The sequence below is a fragment of the Chelon labrosus genome (genome assembly GCF_963514085.1).
Source record: "Chelon labrosus genome assembly, chromosome: 23".
Lineage (NCBI taxonomy): Eukaryota > Metazoa > Chordata > Actinopteri > Mugiliformes > Mugilidae > Chelon > Chelon labrosus.
In genome coordinates, this window is record NC_140356.1 from 13,067,045 (window position 1) to 13,085,089 (window position 18,045).

The window sequence follows — 18,045 nt, forward strand, 5'->3', positions numbered from 1 at the left end:
CACAAGAGAACTTGAGCTGTCTTTTAACATCTTCTTCTGAGGATAGGGATAAGACCAACAAGGACTTAGCTATTTTGATGTAGGCTCTACATAAAGATTAAAAAGGACGCTTTGATACGATTGATGTTTCGGTTCCTGTCCTTGCTTTAGAATATGTTTTAGTGAAATCCCGCCTGTCTCATAACAACAACAGTGTCTGAATGTGTTCCTGATTACGTTCCTGCTCTTCTGGCTTCTCTGATTGAGAAGGGAGTCCATAGCTCAATCTGAATTTTCTTCATGAATAAGTCTTCTTATTGCCATAGATTAACCAAGACAAAAGGGGTGTGTTATGTAGGTGTCAAAAATATATAAATATACAAGTGGCTTAAATATGCACTGTATCCTCTCGGCTCATCAACGGAGCGAAAATGAGGCGAATTGAACTGCCAGAGAGCAGCCAGAAGACAATGAGCTCTTTTAATTAGATATGAAGTGCAGACATCGCTGCGTTGTTCTTGCCCAACATTTTAATCAATGTGTCACATTTATTCTGCCCTCCAAAGCTCTGTCATATTTACATATTGCTGGAGAGCAGTGAAGTCTACCATGTCCTTGGTGTTGCAGAGTCTCCTCTTCCTCAGCTCCATCCCCTCCTTCCTTACATCTACCACATTGAAATCACTCGAGTGCTGCTGTGTGTTTTTGCAGCAATTTTCTTCACTTGTTGATGAAGATTGACTGTGTGTTGTAAAGGAGTATACAATATTTTGTCAAATCTTTTGGTTTGAATAAATATCTGTTGAGTAATCTATCACCAAATGGAGTAAGACACTGGTGATAGTACTGACACACCAGCACCAAGCACCACTAACCCTCTGGTTTGTGGACAACCCGCTCTACCTACTAAACCATGGCCACAACAAACAACTCACTGAGGATGTGTCACAGGTGACACTGTTTAGGATCTCTGCACCCAAAAACATAGATGCCTTTAAAGAAAGCCCTATTCGCATGGGACTGGTTTTACCTAGGGATCTCCGGTAATTTGTAATAATAGCGGAGGTCGTCTGTGATCTTAATCTTGCGCGAATTGGCCATGTCCGTAATTTGTAAAATAAAAATTACACCGCAAATTACCTACCCTATTTCTCCTAACACAGATCCTGTGATAAAACTCATCCAGTGCAAATCTCCATCTCTGTGATTTAGGTGTGCGTTTTTTACTTTTTCGAGACTTTTGTTTGGTTTGTAGCTTTTTTCTGCCTCTTGTCACTTTAGAATTAGGATGTGCTGTAGATCAAAGATGTCGCTGACCCATTCATCCATTTGGACGGATGAAATCATTAAATTAAGCATTAATGTGTTCATCTGCATAGGTAGGGCTGATTTCAAAGCTGCCAGGTCGTTCGTAATTTCTTCCCTGGGATCAATAGTCTCATCATGTTTTATTTTTTTCAAAATATACATTCATTCATTCATCTTCTGTAATCGCTTGGCTTGGAGCCTATCCCAGCTGCGATCGGGCGAGAGGCGGGGTACACCCTGGACAGGTCACCAGTTTATCACAGGGCTAACACAGAGAAACAGACAACCATTCACACTCACATGCACACCTACGGCCAATTTAGAATCACCATTTAACCCAACAACCATGTCTTTGGACGGTGAAAGGAAGCCGAAGTACCTGCACACATGACGTCACATGACATCCCCAGGTAAAACTAATCCCGTGCCAATAGGGCTTAAGTCTCAGATGAGGTTATTGTAGTTGTCCACTTCTTTGACGATCATCAGCATGTATTATCCAAAAACGTTAAAGAAAGACAACTGGACTTGTAGAGTTTTTTCTGAAGATGTTTCGCCACTCATCTGTCCATCTATCATCCATCCTTCTTCAGAACTGAAGAAGCTACATGGATGAGTCCAAGTCAACTGGACTCTACAAGTCCAGTTGACTTTCTTTAATGGTTTTGGATATATGATGACATGAGTGACTAAGAACCTTTGCAGACATCTGCGTGCATTGTTTGAAGGGAAAATGCTGAAATGCTACTGGACTGTTCATTGTTAAATCACAGAATTCATCTTTTACGGCATTCTAGCATACTCTCCTAAATGCAATGTGTGGTTTTGATGGCAGTTAAATAAAACCCAAAGGGATCATATGATCATCAGATTAGATAAAGGCTAATTACTTCACTCTCAGTGTGAAACAACACACTTAAATGATAAAGTTTATCAATAATTTCAGCTGGTTTAAACAGTCCATTATGTGTTCTCTTTGTCTTTGTTTTTCAGATAAAACACCCAGAAAGAATGGGCTTCTTGACATTAACTCTGCAGTCTTTTCATAGAAATAGAAATTAAAGAAATATTTGTTCTTGAAGGACTGTAGAAACAACAACATTGTGTTATCCCCTAAATTCACTAAATGTGTTGGGGACAGAGCAAGGACGTAGATAAATAAAAAGGCACATCTTCCTCTCCTCCGTCAACAAGATAGCCTTCAAAAGATTGACTCGATGTAGGTGTAGGTGGGAACCCCCGCTGGTTAGCAGGAGTTCAGTGCTGAGAGAGTAGTTGTGGCTGAAGCTCTGTCAGAACTCGTGAAGGTTATTGAAGTTTCTGGAACACAATCAATACAGGGTGTGTACAGAACCCTTTCTTTGACGTCCAAGGACACTTTGGGCTTTAACTTCAAGCTAGCAGCGAGGGATATCAGTCAATATGTTTTGTGACAAGACACCAGCCAAGGGATTTAGTGGGCAAACGGCCGATTCCAATAAAGACCTGAGTAAGAAACAAAGTGTTGAGATTGTTCTCTTGGCTGCTTTTAAAATGACTTAATAAGAGGGGAAGGATAGAAAGAAGGGAAGAGGAAATGAAGTGCTATTTATTTCTTTAATTTTAGCCAATTTCCCGCCGAGTTTAGCCAATGACAAGTGCTCACCTGCAAAGCTTTGAGTGATGCTCCCTTAATTGCTCTGATTCTTCGGCTGTTAGAGCCCTAATGGACAGAATGGAAGATGAGTACACACTTCCTCCGAGCATAAAGGGTAACATCGGGGCATTTTAGTTAGGAAGAAATAGACGGCAGTGCTGGTAATGAATTACAACGGCAGACTTCCATTAAGCGTTTCTCCTTTTTAATTTAACTTAGCACTCAACCCAGTGGACTGATTTGAGTTTGGGACGAGACCCAAGCCATTCGAGTGCAGAACGAGGTTGGCTGAACAGTTGTAGTGGAAATGATTGTCTTACTCGGGGGAGCCCATTACAGAGATGTGCTCTGCATGTGTACACAAACACGTGCTCCACTTGATGCGAAGTCCTGAACTTATTTGGTGTGAAGTCATATTACCCATGTCTCATTTGTTTACCACCTGGTCTTTACATCTACTGCTAACACAACATCCATGGATCTCCTGAACCGTCTTTCACCTCTTAGTATAAGGCACAGTGGAAGCCTGATGAGCTAAAATAGCTACCTCTGACAAAACCCAAAGCATTTAACCCTAACCTTAACCCTAAGATGAGGCAATAATGATCATTTGCCTTATTTTTCAACTGTTCAAAGAAAGAAGAAAGTGTGGAAAGAGATACCAGGTAGTAGCGAAGGTTGCCCATTAAAGGCAGGGTTGGCGAGTCAATTCTGGGTCCTTGGTGTCTTTTGGCGCCAGTGTCCTTGGGCAAGACACTGACCTGAGAAACCCAAAGTTGCTTCAATGGTAGACTGGCACATTGATGAAAGAGAAGCACTGTAAAGCCCTTTCGTAACCACTAAAAATGAAAAGCTCTGTTTTAGTGCCGACCATTTACTTGCTTTTTTTTTTGACATTTTAAACAAGAAGAGAGAGATGGTGGTTTGTTAACATTATACTGTATTATTTACTCTGCTACTGCATCATTTCTATGAATTGTCATTCTCCAATACTCACACCAGTTGCCAGACCTTCTCCTGCTCCAGGTCTTTACTAAATTAGCACAGCCTCCCATTTGAAACTGGCCTGTAGGGGCCCATTACTTATTAATTCTGTGGATCATTGAATCTGTTGACTTGTGTCACTTGTGTATCTGCGGACTTGATGTGATGCCCTGGGTGCATCAGTGAGGCAGCTCTTTGTTTTAGCACCTGCAATTATGCTGCTGTTGATTGCTGAGCTGTCTGCAAAGGACCTTAACCTTTCTGCTCCACTTGCCTTCTCACTGCTGCCTCTTTTTTTTTTTACATTTCGTGTTCCCATTGTCTCCTAATTACCCGGCTTTAAGTGTTTCCCTGTATCACTGCATTGTCCCATCTTTTAGCCTTTTTTCATTCTGCGCCTTGTGCAACATACTAATCTTTTCCACACCCTTGCTTGTCTCTGTTCCTACTTCCTTTGTTCTTTGTTGTTTTTTTTTCTCCTATCAGTGTGAGCGCTACTTAATCTCCTTATTTTGAGTATTCCTTTGTCGCGTTGAAGTGTGCCTCAGAGATGAGCTAAAACACATTTGCCATTAATAGGATCTATGCCCGGAGTAATAGTAGATTTAATAGGATTTAATGTGCTTGACGTGTCCGGTAAGCGCGAGGAAGAAGGACAGAAGATAAGATTGTGTCGGTTATCGGGAGGAGAAGAGGTTCTATGAGTGGTTTAGGAAGTTTGGTTCATTGTTGATAGATAGATAGATAGATAGATAGATATATAGATAGATAGATAGATTTATCACATTTATCAGGCTCAAAAATGTTGGAAAATTAGAGAATACTTCGCTATGAAGTTCTTCCATACAAATTCAGATTCAGTGCACTGGACCTTATTAGTGAAAGACATAAAATTATCACCACTGTAAAGTTTTTTTTGTTTCATTTAAAAGATAAGTAGCTAACTGACCCCCAGCTATATTTGGAGCGTTCAGTGCTAGGCAACTAGTTTGTGGCAACCGATACTGGGGAGTGACTGTAGTTTACTTCTCTGCTTTTTAGTTGCCTACAAATGACCAGGGTGCATTACGGTGGTCATACAAAAACTTGGAGATGGCAGATTTCAAGAAATAAATGACTTTAATTAAGTTAAACAGGAAATCTTTTGTAGACGAGCAACAATCGAGTGTTCTGTTTCGGAAATTGACGTTTTTCTACATAATTAGTTTGCACACTGCAGATAAGAATGAGATATAGTTTGTCAGTACTGGTGACTTGAAGCACAACTGTAAACATAATTGCACTAGTTTGGCTTTGCAGCAAAGGACCAATGAGCCACTTTAAATTTGAATCAGCCCTGTCAAGCATGAAGAAATATTAGGGAGATCTCAAGCGATATTATCAAAAACCTCACTTAACTGTGTTAAATGAGCAAATTCTAATTGGTTATTTCACTTGGTCTCTTGTATTCTCTTCTTTTTGTCTTCCTTACTTTCCCCTTTTCCCATTCTATCTCCCCTGTCTGATTAGCATTCTGTCCAGTTTTTCATTCTCCACCTATAATCCTCCGCTCTTTCTGTTCTCCACAACTCTTTTCCGTCGTTATCTCTCATTCTTTCGCTCTGCCTTCCAGTGTTACATTCTTCCTCCCATCCTTCTCTGCCTCTATCTTTTTCTCTGTCCTAGCAGTCCAGTTAATTGCCTCCAAAGTTCACTCTGTCTCTGGGCTAATGCAATTTAAGTAGGGTCGGAGCCCCTTCATCAGCCCAGCGATGGCATTTCATTAAGTCTACTTGGGTGTTAGCTTGCGAGCAAGTGGGGGTTTCGCTCCATCAGCTCATCATTAGTAATTAATACACTGATAGGATTAGCAGCAGCATGAGGCTAGTGGCAAGCGGTGGCTCTGGCGTTGCCAGTTGGAGAGGGCATGTGGGATATGGCCTCCGGCGCTGCCCTCTGATGAAGGGTGGTGTGTTAAAAAGTAATTACATGCGTGCTGAAAGATTGTGTTTAGCATTTGTATTTACATGAACATTTGAACTCATTGGCTTAACAGCTAAACATGAGGAATAAGTTTCCAAACTTTTTTTGTAATTTGTAATAATAGATGTTTTCTTTTTGTGTTATATTACACTGAAACCTTTGAATTCACAAACACACTTAACCCATATGTGTGCATGTGTGTGCACATCAGCGTTAGCATGTGAAGGCTTTCCCATGCGTGACGGGGGGGTGCTCTCCGCAGTGTTAATTACATCATTATGGTGGGGATGGATCTCCATCTGCTCAGCCATTACTCCTGTCCCATTCTGGGCTGACCCACACTGCGCCTCAGAATTAGACACACACAGGCTAAATGGCTCTGCTAAATTATGAAGCTATTAGATATGGGAGGCTATTTTAGAACATATGTATTCACACAGAGAGGGGAATGGAGATGGGGCGAGAGAGAAAGGGAAAGATGAACCGAAGCCGACAGAGCAAGAGAGGGAAAAAATAGAGATGGGAGAAATGGGAGATTAAGCCCTTTGAGATTTTGAAAAATGAGAGCCAATGAAAGCAACACGGGCAGATGTGCAGATAGAATGATTGAGTGGAGGAAGTGAACTTTCTGTGGCTGGCCCGAGTTTCAATGTGCTTATTCTCGACTATTGTTAGAAGTTGATAAGATTTTTATGAAGCGCGATAAGACGTTGATGGATTTCACCATGGATCATGTAGACAGATCAGGGAAATGGAGGACATTTTTTTTTTTTTTAACAGTGGTCATCATGAAGCACCTAGTTACACCAGTGGTCTTCTTATATCCCAAAAAGTTCTATCAAAGGCTTTGAATTGGATTTCCTGGATTAGTGGTACATTTTAACACTGTAAGAAGTACAAAACCTACAAAGAAACAGAATATGTCAGCAAAATGTTTGGGCATTCAGGAAAATATTCCGAATAAACTGGTGCAAGAAATGTAGAGAAATCTTCTGTGTGGAGTTTGCATGTTCTCCCTGTGTCCGCGTGGGTTCTCTCCAGGTACTCCGGCATCCTCCCACCGTCCAAAGACATGCTCATTAGGTTAATTGGTGATTCTAAAATGGCCGTAGGTGCGAATGTGAATGGTTGTATCTCTCTCTGTGTTAGCCCTGAGATAGACTGGCGACCTGCACCCCCCCTGCGACCCTTCACAGGATAAGCGGTTAGAGAAGATGAATGAATGAATGAATGAATTTAACTCACTAAGAGCAACTAATGGGCTCAGTTTAATTTCACAGTGAAGTCCACAAAAGATGGAGCACAGCCTGCTTCTTTCCTCTCCTAATCTGTATCAGTACACCTGCTGTACAAAGGCTAATGGATAAAAAAAGGTCCTCATGAATAAGCTGACAAGTGAACGGAGCAGAAAAGCCGAGTTTAAAGGATATGACTGTGAGTAATTAATAGGACCAAGCACTCCACGTAACAGCATCTGTGGTGAAATGTTATCGGGATGAATCACAATAGTGTGATACATTTTTGGAATAACAACAAAGTGGCTTCAGCGAATTATTTTTTAAAATGTTTTGTGGTTGCTTTGGTTTTCTGTTCAGATCATCTCCGCATTTCATAAACTAGTTTATGTTTTTTACCAAGTCATTCCTCTTTTTTTTTTTTTTAGCTTTTTAACCGAGTCCTCTCTCTTTTTGTTCTTCAGGTTCTGCTCATGGAGTATCTGGATGTGAAGAACAGCCGCAGTGCCACGGAGCCGTCGGCTCAGCTCTCTTATGCCAGCACTGGCAGTGAGTTTGCAGCCTTTTTTGCAAAGAAGAAACCACAGCGTGCCAAGCAGTCGCTCTTCAAGTAAGGCTCGCTCCCTTTGGTCTTATATAAGGGGACTAAGGCTGGGGGTTGTGGTTTTATGAACAATTCTCCGTTTCAGTTACAAAACTTGGCTTGTATTACTTATACTGTGCTATTTTTCTTTCTTTTTTCTTTCAAAAGTCAATCATCACTCTTTTTATCTATTGTAATCGTAAAGCATCGTAAAGAAAGATATGTCAAAGTGTAATAAATAACAGTAGACAGTAATAAACTGTACAGCTTTAACTAAGAGTACTTATAGTAGACAATTAGGCTGAATGGGGAAGACAGAGGAGAGGATAAATCATGTCACTAGGGTGTTAATCAAATTTTTAAGTTGCCGCCAAGGGCTTCGGGTCAACCGTTAATTAGTCCAACGGTCTGTGAAGTTGTACGTATGTGACCTTTACAGGCAAATTTCAAATAAGCAAACATATTCTTAATTCTAGGGATGGTGAAGGATCGTTAAATATTGGTGCTACGGTAGAAAAATGAACATATTAGCAGCACCGGCAATGTCCTTATTGTACACATCTGTCTTTTTTTGCGTGTTTTCCAGGTTTGAATCCTCTTCCCATGCCATCAGCATGAGTGCCTACCTGAGAGAGCAGAGGCGAGAGCTCTACAGCAAGAGTGGAGAATTACAAGGTGAGGAGGGGGGGTGGGATGGAGGGATGCACTGAGAAACGGAGGGATGGAGCTGACTAACTAATGGACGGATTGGAGGAACAGGGATAGGTAGCGAGATGACGAGAGGGAAAAGGGGATGACAGGACCAGAAGGTGTGAAAAGTATTGACAGAACGGCGGAAGGAGAGAAAATATGGCAGAGGAAGAAGAATAAATTGGGCAGAGTTGTGGGTGGGATAATGTTGGAGAGAAAAGAGCTGTGAAGGTGAAGCAAATAAAAGTTTTAAATGCACAGAATGACTCAAAGAAAGAGTGAAAGGAAGACGGAAGGAATAATGAAAGCCGCAGATGGATGCATGAATGGAGGGTTTTTTAAAGAGGTGGCGAATGGAAGCAGGATGGAAGAAGGTGAAGGGAGGGTGATCTGGTCGCGCTCGGCTGTGATGATGGAGGCGTCCGCGTGTTGCAAGGACTCGGCCGGGCGGTGATGAAGAGATTTCGTGGGAGACAAAGAGGTGAGATAAAGGGCGGGAGAGAGAAGCGACTACCCGCGCCGCGTTGATAGGAGGGGCATGTTTCAGTTTGAGGAGCTGCACTTAGGGAAAGAAAGGCGGACGGCGGGAGTATGGAGAGCGAAACGGCGATGGAGAACGAGATTGACGAGATGCAGAGAGAGCGCGGTGACTTTGCAGAAATGCGCCTGCAGGGAGAGGCCTTGAAAAACTCACACTCACATATTAACACACACACACACACACACAGAGAATAGCACAGTGAGTGAGCTGCACAGCCAGACCCTGGAGAGTCTAAACTGTTCTGCTGCCCTTACTTCTTCTGTTTCTCTCTGTCTCTCTGGCTCTCCGTTCGTCTGCCTATGACCTTGAGGTTTCAATCAGCAATGCCTGACAGCGCTGTTTGCTGCTGTCTGTTGCTATTCCTTTTTTTTTTCTTTTGTTTCACACCAAGCTTGTTGACGCCGTATGAATAAAAGAGAAAAAGTAGGATATGGACCGAGACAATAACAGCGCTTTTAATTTGTAAACACAACTCCATAAAAAAAACCTTTGGGAATATGTGTTCAACTAATTATGACTATTGGGGGTAAAGTGTTTAAATAATGTACAGTTAATTAGGCCTCTTTAGCTATTTAACTAAAGTACAAACAAAGAATGGCTGACAAACAGCAATAGAAGACATTACATGGCAGGCTGTAGTTCTTTTCTTGACTGAAAATGCTACTCATACAGCACTGAGTCTGTAAATATATGCAAAAGGTTCTGTCTCAGCCCCCGTCCCTCCTAAAGCTACAAAAAGAACAGCATTGATTAACTGTGGATAAAGGAAAACCCCAAATGGTCTTCATATAACGGCTCACTTTTTTTCTTCGTCTTCCATCTGTCGGCGCCTCGGAGAGAAGGTGGAAAAATATTTTTTTGACTGACTGAATGCCTCGGAGCGTTTATAAGAAGATGAGATTTCTCTGGGCTTTCATTTCACCTGTCACAATGCGAAGCAGCGGCCACAAGCCCAGGCCAGGGCCTGAATAGCTGAAAAGAGATTGAAGGAGTAAGAAATCATTTAGAAAGTGAAATAAGTCGACTGTGATGTAGGGAGGGGGAAGACGGATGGAGGGAAGGGGGGGGAGGTTAAAAGTCATTGTTTTCATCAGGGTCCAGCGAGGAAGCCATTAAGAGATTTCTGAAGGAAGAAATTAGAAAAATATGTATTGAGACAGTGTGGAAAGGGACTTTTTTCTCCCTCTCCCTTCAAATTAAACTTACTGTAGGGAGGATGGGAGAGGAAAGGGGTCTGAAATGAGAGATTGAGTTGATGAATTCTTCTGGCTCTGGGATTACTCAACACTTAAAGCTTAGTCATGTGTGTCTTCCAGTCTCTTTACGTGGAGTTTCCTAAACTCTTTCTTTCCTTTAACGGTCTGCTTCCAGTCAATATTAACTCTCACCAACACCGCCATGGAAGTAAGAGTTTGATTGTTCGTTTTAAATCCAGCAATGCGCCGTTAACAAATGCATGAATATGGTAATGCACAAAATAAAATACAAAGTCACACCTACAGATTTGTATGTAGTTGGCGAACAAGCTTTCTGGAGATTCATCAATATGGAATAACCGTTATTTTTGTTACCGCTGGTAGCATTAATCTTACAAATGCAAAACATAATAGTTCTGTTTGGTTAGAACTCTCTGAAACGGAGTCACAGCTGGAATCACATCTTATGCCAAAGCTTCATAGCAGCTTACTATTCTGGTGTACATCTCCTATGGACTGTATATAAAGATGGACGAACCCCCCGTAAAGCCACCGAAAATGGGCATTTAGGTGAAGCCTGAGCAGAGGCCAAGGCAGGCAGCAGGTGTTCAAGCAGCCACGGCCTTAATTATGCAATATAATCATGTAGGCCTTGATAAAATGGCGGGTTTTAAAATTTTTTACTGTACATAAGGTTGTCATGAATGGGTAAATTAGCTATACAGGCCCAAACTGACCCTTGAGCTGAGTCGCAACAGTACCAGATTGTAAACATGTTATTTCTTCTGTGAAGATGGACATTTTAATGTAGGTCTTGTGGGGATTAACTCATTTTCGGAGTCAGCCTCAAGTGGCCATTTGAGGAACTGCAGCCTTTGGCATTTCGTCTCCCTCTACTGGTTAGAGGCTCATTTAGGGTAGATGAATCACACAAATGTTTGTATCTCCGAACCTCCTCAGTTAATCTTTCCTCAATGTGTTCCACTTCCAATCAATTCGAAAATTGCAGAGACGGAGAAGCAGCCGGAAATACTAAAGCGGAAACATGCTGCTACAGAGCAGACCAATCACAGCTCTTGCAGTGCTTAGTTACATTGCTGGGAAGGTGCACGACCCTACGCAAGCCTTAGGGTCTGCGTAGGGTCTATGTATGCTCTGCACTGTCGCCGTAGCTACAGCATCTTCTGTATATCTTCCAAAATCCACCATTCATGGTCAACTGCCAACACATCTGCAACACTTCTCTGAGCCCTAAGACCCTCATTAACATCAAGCCAACTTCCACCTACCATAGCCTACCTGCACACCTAATGAGCTTTTAAACACTGTGTTGCTCTATCGGTGCATCCCTGTCTAACATGCTGTACATTATGTGCTTGGAGATCTTACCGTATTCCATATATGTTTGAAAAAGTTCCCAGATGTTCCGTATTAATGCAGAATGTGTAATTCTATTGTAACATATCTGCGCTCATAACTCTAATGGGTTTGAAATTAATCTGTAATATTTGCAATTTAAGTCGCCCGAGTGTTGTACGGACCTGACATATATCATTACACACATGTCGTGCACACGGCTACACAGGCGCATAGTCACTTGCCTCGCATACGCATGCAAACACAGAGGGGGACTTAATTGCTTGCCTTCTCATCTTGTACGCTTCAATTAATCCAGCGCTTCATCTAAAGACTTTATTACGGCTCCATATGCAGGCACATCTGGAATATGTGATCTGAACGTACGCGGCGAGACCGCCAGCTAGAGTGTGTATTCTGTGCGAGTTTGTGCTCGTATCCTTTGCAAAGCTCTACTTCAGAATCAAAGAACCTCATCGAGATTCAATCACAGTCCCTATGAATAAATGATGAAAAAAAAACTATTTTCCTGCTATAGATGTGTACGGACTATATCCACATGTTCCTCCGCATGTCTCCCAGCCACTAGACTTTTACGTCCTCGCCCTCTGCTTTTTTATTACCTCTCTGTTGTGTGCAGGCTTCGGCGTACCCCAGTGGTCATCTGGGAGGTGAAGTGTGAATATATCTCAATAACTACTGCGGTCTTGCAACACAGCATAATGCATTTACAGCCTTTTTTTGATTTTATTTCTCTTTGTGTCGTGGCCGCTCATTGTGTTTTGCGCGATATTGCCTTGCCCCGGGGCACCGTTTGAAGTGACAATCCACCCCCATATGGCGTCTCTACACAAAGCCCGCCTGTCACCGCACGCTTGCCCCGGATACGCACGTAAACAAACGTACGTGCTTTAAGCTTATCAGTTTCCCCGCAGGCGCGTGCACACACTCCCATTCCCAACTCTACCACCTCTGACCTCCCCGCACTGCTAAGATGTATTCATAATCAACTCGACTCCAAATCTATTTCACACATTCCCTGTTTTTCTTTTGATATTCAAATGGGCTTGTTCATAGTGTGTCTGGCAAAGAAAACAGTCTGGCTGAGCCTCCCTGTGCAAGCAATCTAGTTACAAACAGCTCTCTTTCTACACACCCCTTAATACCGAATGCTAAGTCTGAAGTAGAGAAAATAAACCCATGTTATATTAGGGGCTTCTTGTTTACGTATAATGGCATCATATTCCCATGACAGCGGCAGGAACAGGGGAGAGAGGGAGGAGGAAGAGCGTGGGGTGACCAGAAGTGGTGTTCCTTGTCAAGCTGATTTGTACACCCCAACGGTGAGGGGAGGGAGAGGAGGTGCAAATGGAAAAATGTCTAGCGGGAGACACGGGGGTGGAGGGTGGGATATCGGAGGTGGGGTTGGCAGATGTTCAAAGCCACGTGTTCATAAAAGTGTGTTTGTGTTTGCCAGGTAAGGAAGTAACACACAACACGGTCCTGCCAAAGTGGCGTGTGATCTTTCACTCTTTTTGTGATTTGCGGAACGTGTTTTGAGATCGGACCTTTCAGAACGGGGGATGGGGTCAGTAGAGGAGGCTTCGGCCGCCATCCAAAAACATACCACTCAAGAATTGCACCTTTTTCATTCAGACGTGTCCTCGGAAAAACAAACTCATGTCTTCCAAGCTTTAAGACGAACAATTTCTACACGACAATCCCCTCTTCCTAGATCACGCTTCAACAGGCTCTTAAATCAACATTTATTGTAGAATTACCGTCTTGCCTTTAAAACGAGTCTTTTTCCAATCGTTCATTCTCCTCATTGGTTGGCGGATTTCAGGCATAATAGCTGCTCACTCATCTTGCGGCGGGATCAATAGTTGACTTCCCCTGACCTTGCAATTATAATTTATCATATTCATAAATGGAACCTTAGATGGAATTGAACTTTGTCGGAGAAAAAGTCAATAATTATTATAGGATTATGACGCTGGAATGTCGGAGACACCTGCTTAGCTTCTATCGATGCCCCCTACCCTCATTTTTCATTTCTTTCCTCCTCTTCTTTTTCTTGATGCTCTTGTCACAATTTGATGTTTCATACTCGTCTTTCCCTTTTTGGTGTTATATTTCTGTCGCCTTTTGCCCCTTGAAGATTGGAAATTTAATAGATGTGGATGTGTGGGTGTCTCAGCACGGGCGGCTCGGTAAACAAATCATAAGCAAATTAAAAACCGTCAGAGTCAGCGCTGTGGACGACCCATCGTACACGAACGTCGGTTCAATTATTTGACTTAATTTAATATTTAGACAGCACAGGTTTCATTCAGTGCGGGTTTCAATTACATAAATATGAACTTATGCCATCGGTTTTTTATATTTTTTTTGCTTGATTGCGTGATCACATTTCCGTTTTAACTGATTTATAATTCAACTTCAAGTCCTCAGGCCAATTGAAATTGGATACTGTGTGCGATAACAGAAAAGCAAATTCAGGTTTCAATAAACCTATTTTTTCTCCTCTGACACTTGTTTATATTGCAGACTCTCAATTTGATCGGCATAAATAATGCAAAGAGGTGATGCTGTATTCAAAACTTTAGTAGGTTTTCTTAAATACAGTATAATCCCTATCTGCGGCTAGAGAACATAGACAGCATAAACATGGACAGTGGAATTGCTTCGCAAAAGGGAAGCCAATGCAAGTAGAGCTCCCCCTGGTGAGTGACCGCAGTATAGGTCATAAACTCCACCCCCTCCATGTTAGTGGATGGGACTACAACACTAAAATACACGTCAAATATATATTTTTTTCTGTCATTTTAGGTAGTTTATTATAATGTTGATTAATGTTCAAGTGTCAGTTTTTTGGATAAGTTTCATTTTAGTTAGTTATTTGACGCTATAGAAACAGGATGTAACATATTGGCGAACACCAGATATCACGACTCCACGTGGCTCCACTCTCCGACTGCACTGCGCAGACTCAGGCTCCAAACTTTCAAGATGGTGCTGCCTATATCTCTGGGAAAATAGCGTCAGTTTGGCCAATGCAAGCAAGTAGCGACACGTTGTTCATATTTATATACAGTCTATGCTTGAGAAAAAATAATGTTTTAAATCAAGTAAAGGAATGTCTTCTTAAACGCTTTACCGTTTTCAGTTTACTTATCCTACACCATTGAGAAGGCTCTCTCCTCTGTACAGAATAACACTACTAAGTCCATTTTTAAATGAGTCCTTCAAATGACCATTATTCCTAGAAGAACATTACAGGCTACACGTCAATTACTGCTGGCTGCGTTCCTACTTGCCAGATGTGGGCGTGTGTATACATACAGCATGCATGCCAAGTCGTGTCAAATGTGACACGTACAACATGCTGCTCTTGAATGACACGTTGTAACCGAGTCCACACTTGAAGTTCTGCACGCCACGGGAACATCAGTGGAAAATGACATGTTTCGCCTCTCGCTCCAGACCTCCATGAATCACTTCGTTCCAGCCGTGACAGAGCCGCTGCGTTTGTAGATAAAGTCCAAGCTACCTCTGTTACCTGACAGGCTATTACTGTGAAAAGCCTTTATTTGTGCTCACCATGAAAGCAAGTACAGAGCTCATCTGCATATTATGGAAAACACACACACATACTGTACATACACACACACACACACACACACACACAGACACGTTACGGCAGGCACCTTAGCTCATTGTAGTTACTTTGCATGCGTTTGGTCTCATCATGTTCAATTTGGCTGTACATACTGTAGATAACAGCAAGGTTGTAGATAATGGTTAAAACTACATCAGATATGTGATTCCCCCACCTCATCTTCCAAGACACACACACATACATGCAGTGTTGGATTCTCATCTGCTGTGGGACCAGTGATTAAATTACAGTAGTTCTGTTGCTGAAATTAGAGCGGAGCCTGGAAACAGTGTGGAAAATGAGCTGTGGCTTATCAGAATAATATTGGGTTTTTATTAGTAGTGCACCTCACCAAGCCTCTGGTTATGATACTGATGGAAAGAATGGGCGATAATGGAAAATACATTGCAGACATTATTATTTAATCTAATACTACTCGAACTAAGCCTTTTATGGAAGATTTACAGAATTGATCCAAGTTGCTTGCGTATTGCACCCTTTGTCAACCATGCATGTCTCCTTCAGTTACTCCACGGATGCAATGGTGGCCATTAAACTAAAACAGTTCATCTCTATACACTGAAATTTTGTATATACTGTGGATTTGTGTGTTTGCCTATAGGCAAACACTTCTCAAATGCACGTGTATAACCAACAATATAAACCATTCAGCAAGTAAAACTGCCTTGCTTGAACGTTTAACATGGTACAACCGTGTTTTTAAAGGATTCAGAAGATTCAGAAGAATAGGCACCTGTTGTTGAGGCTGGGAACCTTAAGAGTGCTGTATTTGTTTCTATCTTTCTACGACACATGGACATCAGGTCAACCATGAAACGCATCCATCAACCTACCTGCTTGATGATCTGCTTGTGGGAACTAGGTCTCCAGGGGCCCGAGGGATGGGATGTTGTAAGTGCCGTGAAAGGAAGCAGAGTGCAGTGGTCCGTTTTCGACTAAAAACATACCTTAGCCGGCCAAGTCTCGTGCTTGCAGAGAGCTTCAACCATCGTTGCATTTAATCGAAAATTCACTGACTTCCTATTCTTTAACATGATTCACTGAGCACCACTTCTTCTTCTTCTTCTTCTTATATTGGATTTAGATCAGAATAGGTGCTACATTGAATCAAAAAGTAGTATTATGAGACTGGGCTGGTCAGGATAAGCTGGCTAGATTCTACTTCAGTAGATACTTTTGCAACTTTGCAATAGACGTCTTTCTTTGAACATCAAAACCAGTTTTTCTTCCCCTTCTGTTGATGATCTTTGGTAATTTTTGATTGTTTTAAACCAAAAATATTAATTAACACCAACTGAGATAAAGCATAAACATTTGATTTTCAGAAAACATTGAAAGTGAGACCCACCACCCTGGCGAAAATGGCACGCACAAAAGCCAAAAATGTAGTGCAGCGAGAAAATGGAATCTAGAGGAATAGAAATGACAGGGGGATACAGAGGACAACAGAGGGGGAATAGAACAAGGTTGTAATGGTTTACACAGTGCAGACATTTAATCAGGGAGAGCGTGGTGTATTTTCCCAGCCTGAGGCTAATTTTAATCAGCATTGGTCGTGTCATTATTGGCGGCTTTGACTGTCACCTCTGTGTTTACTTTTAATCTCACACTTACTGATTGGAGAAGATGGAGGGAAGAACAAATGAAGAAGGGGCAGAGGGAGGGAGGGAGGGAGGGAGGGAGGAAAGGAGGGAAGATAGAAGAAGGGCATACGGGACATGAGACAGCAGAGACCTTGGCGCCTACACTGGTAGCCAGACTGGAAGCCATTTCCAACATGCAACAGGTTCTTACTTAAAAGACAAGTGTGTGCAGAGTGCTGCCTGGCTCCCTGCTGGGTCCAATCAAACGTGATGGCACTTGGTTTTCTAGCCAGTTAATTCTCCAAGTTCCTTAAACACACATGAAACGAAGAGGGATCTTCTGTTCCTAACCTGTTGAAGGGTTTTCTGAAAGATATTCTTTATCCACGTGAAGTTCTGAGGACAGAGGGTGCCACACGCTGTACATATTGTAAAGCTTCTTCAGACTACATACCCTGATCAGGCATAACATTATGACCACTGACAGGAGAAGTGAATAACATTGACCATCTTGTGACAATACAATGTTCTGCTGAGAAACTTAAAGACCTTTGTGTGGATGTTACTTAGACATGTAGCACCCACCTAGACCAGACCAGGCACCCCCACCCCATAGCAATGACACTCCTTGAAGGCAGCAGCCATCCCCAGCAGGATGCAGCCTGATACAGGCACACACACAAAAACGGTTTAGGAACAACTCAAAACAAACATGAAGAACAGCACAAGGTGTTGACCTGGCCTCCTCCCCTCAACCCATAAGACCCAAAGGCCCCCACTAACAACATCCTGTTGCCAGACACCACAGGACACCCTCAGAAGGCCCATGTCCATTCTCTGATGAGTCACAACTGTTTTGGAGGCACAAGGGAGACCTACACGATATTAGGCAGGTGGTCATAATGTTATGCCTGATTGGTGTATATAGCATTGAATTGCCTAAAGCACTTTGGATAAAAGCACCATATAACTGCAGTCCATTTACCATCTCCATTTCAGCTGGGTGATGTAGTGACTGCTTGCGGGTCATGTGACATGTCTCATATGATTGCTTCCTCCACTTTGGGCTCTAGTTCTCTGGTTCGCTTCATTCCTCCAGAGGTCGGCACCGCTGGTTTGCAGTTTGGCACGAAGTGTTTCTCTTTAATATCTTTATTTAGTCAGATTTCCTCTTCAGGTTGTAGCTATGCGTTGTTGGAGTCATTATTAAATCTGGGGTTATCTTAGCTCAAACCAAAAGGCTCTTCTGTTGTCACTGTATTGTGCACCAACATCTGTGCAAAGAGCTTTTGTTTAATTACAATGAAACC

At 42.3% G+C, this 18,045-nt stretch overlaps 1 protein-coding gene across 1 annotated transcript in view; it reads left to right on the forward strand.

The window, feature by feature from the left end:
- exoc4 (exocyst complex component 4) overlaps positions 1-18,045 on the forward strand; it is a 116,703-nt gene that overhangs the window by 18,064 nt on the left and 80,594 nt on the right. Inside the window, exons 9-10 of the mRNA XM_084573083.1 lie at positions 7,569-7,714; positions 8,274-8,362. Of these exons, the coding sequence (XP_084429209.1) occupies positions 7,569-7,714; positions 8,274-8,362 (235 nt within the window). The remainder of the gene's footprint in view (positions 1-7,568; positions 7,715-8,273; positions 8,363-18,045) is intronic.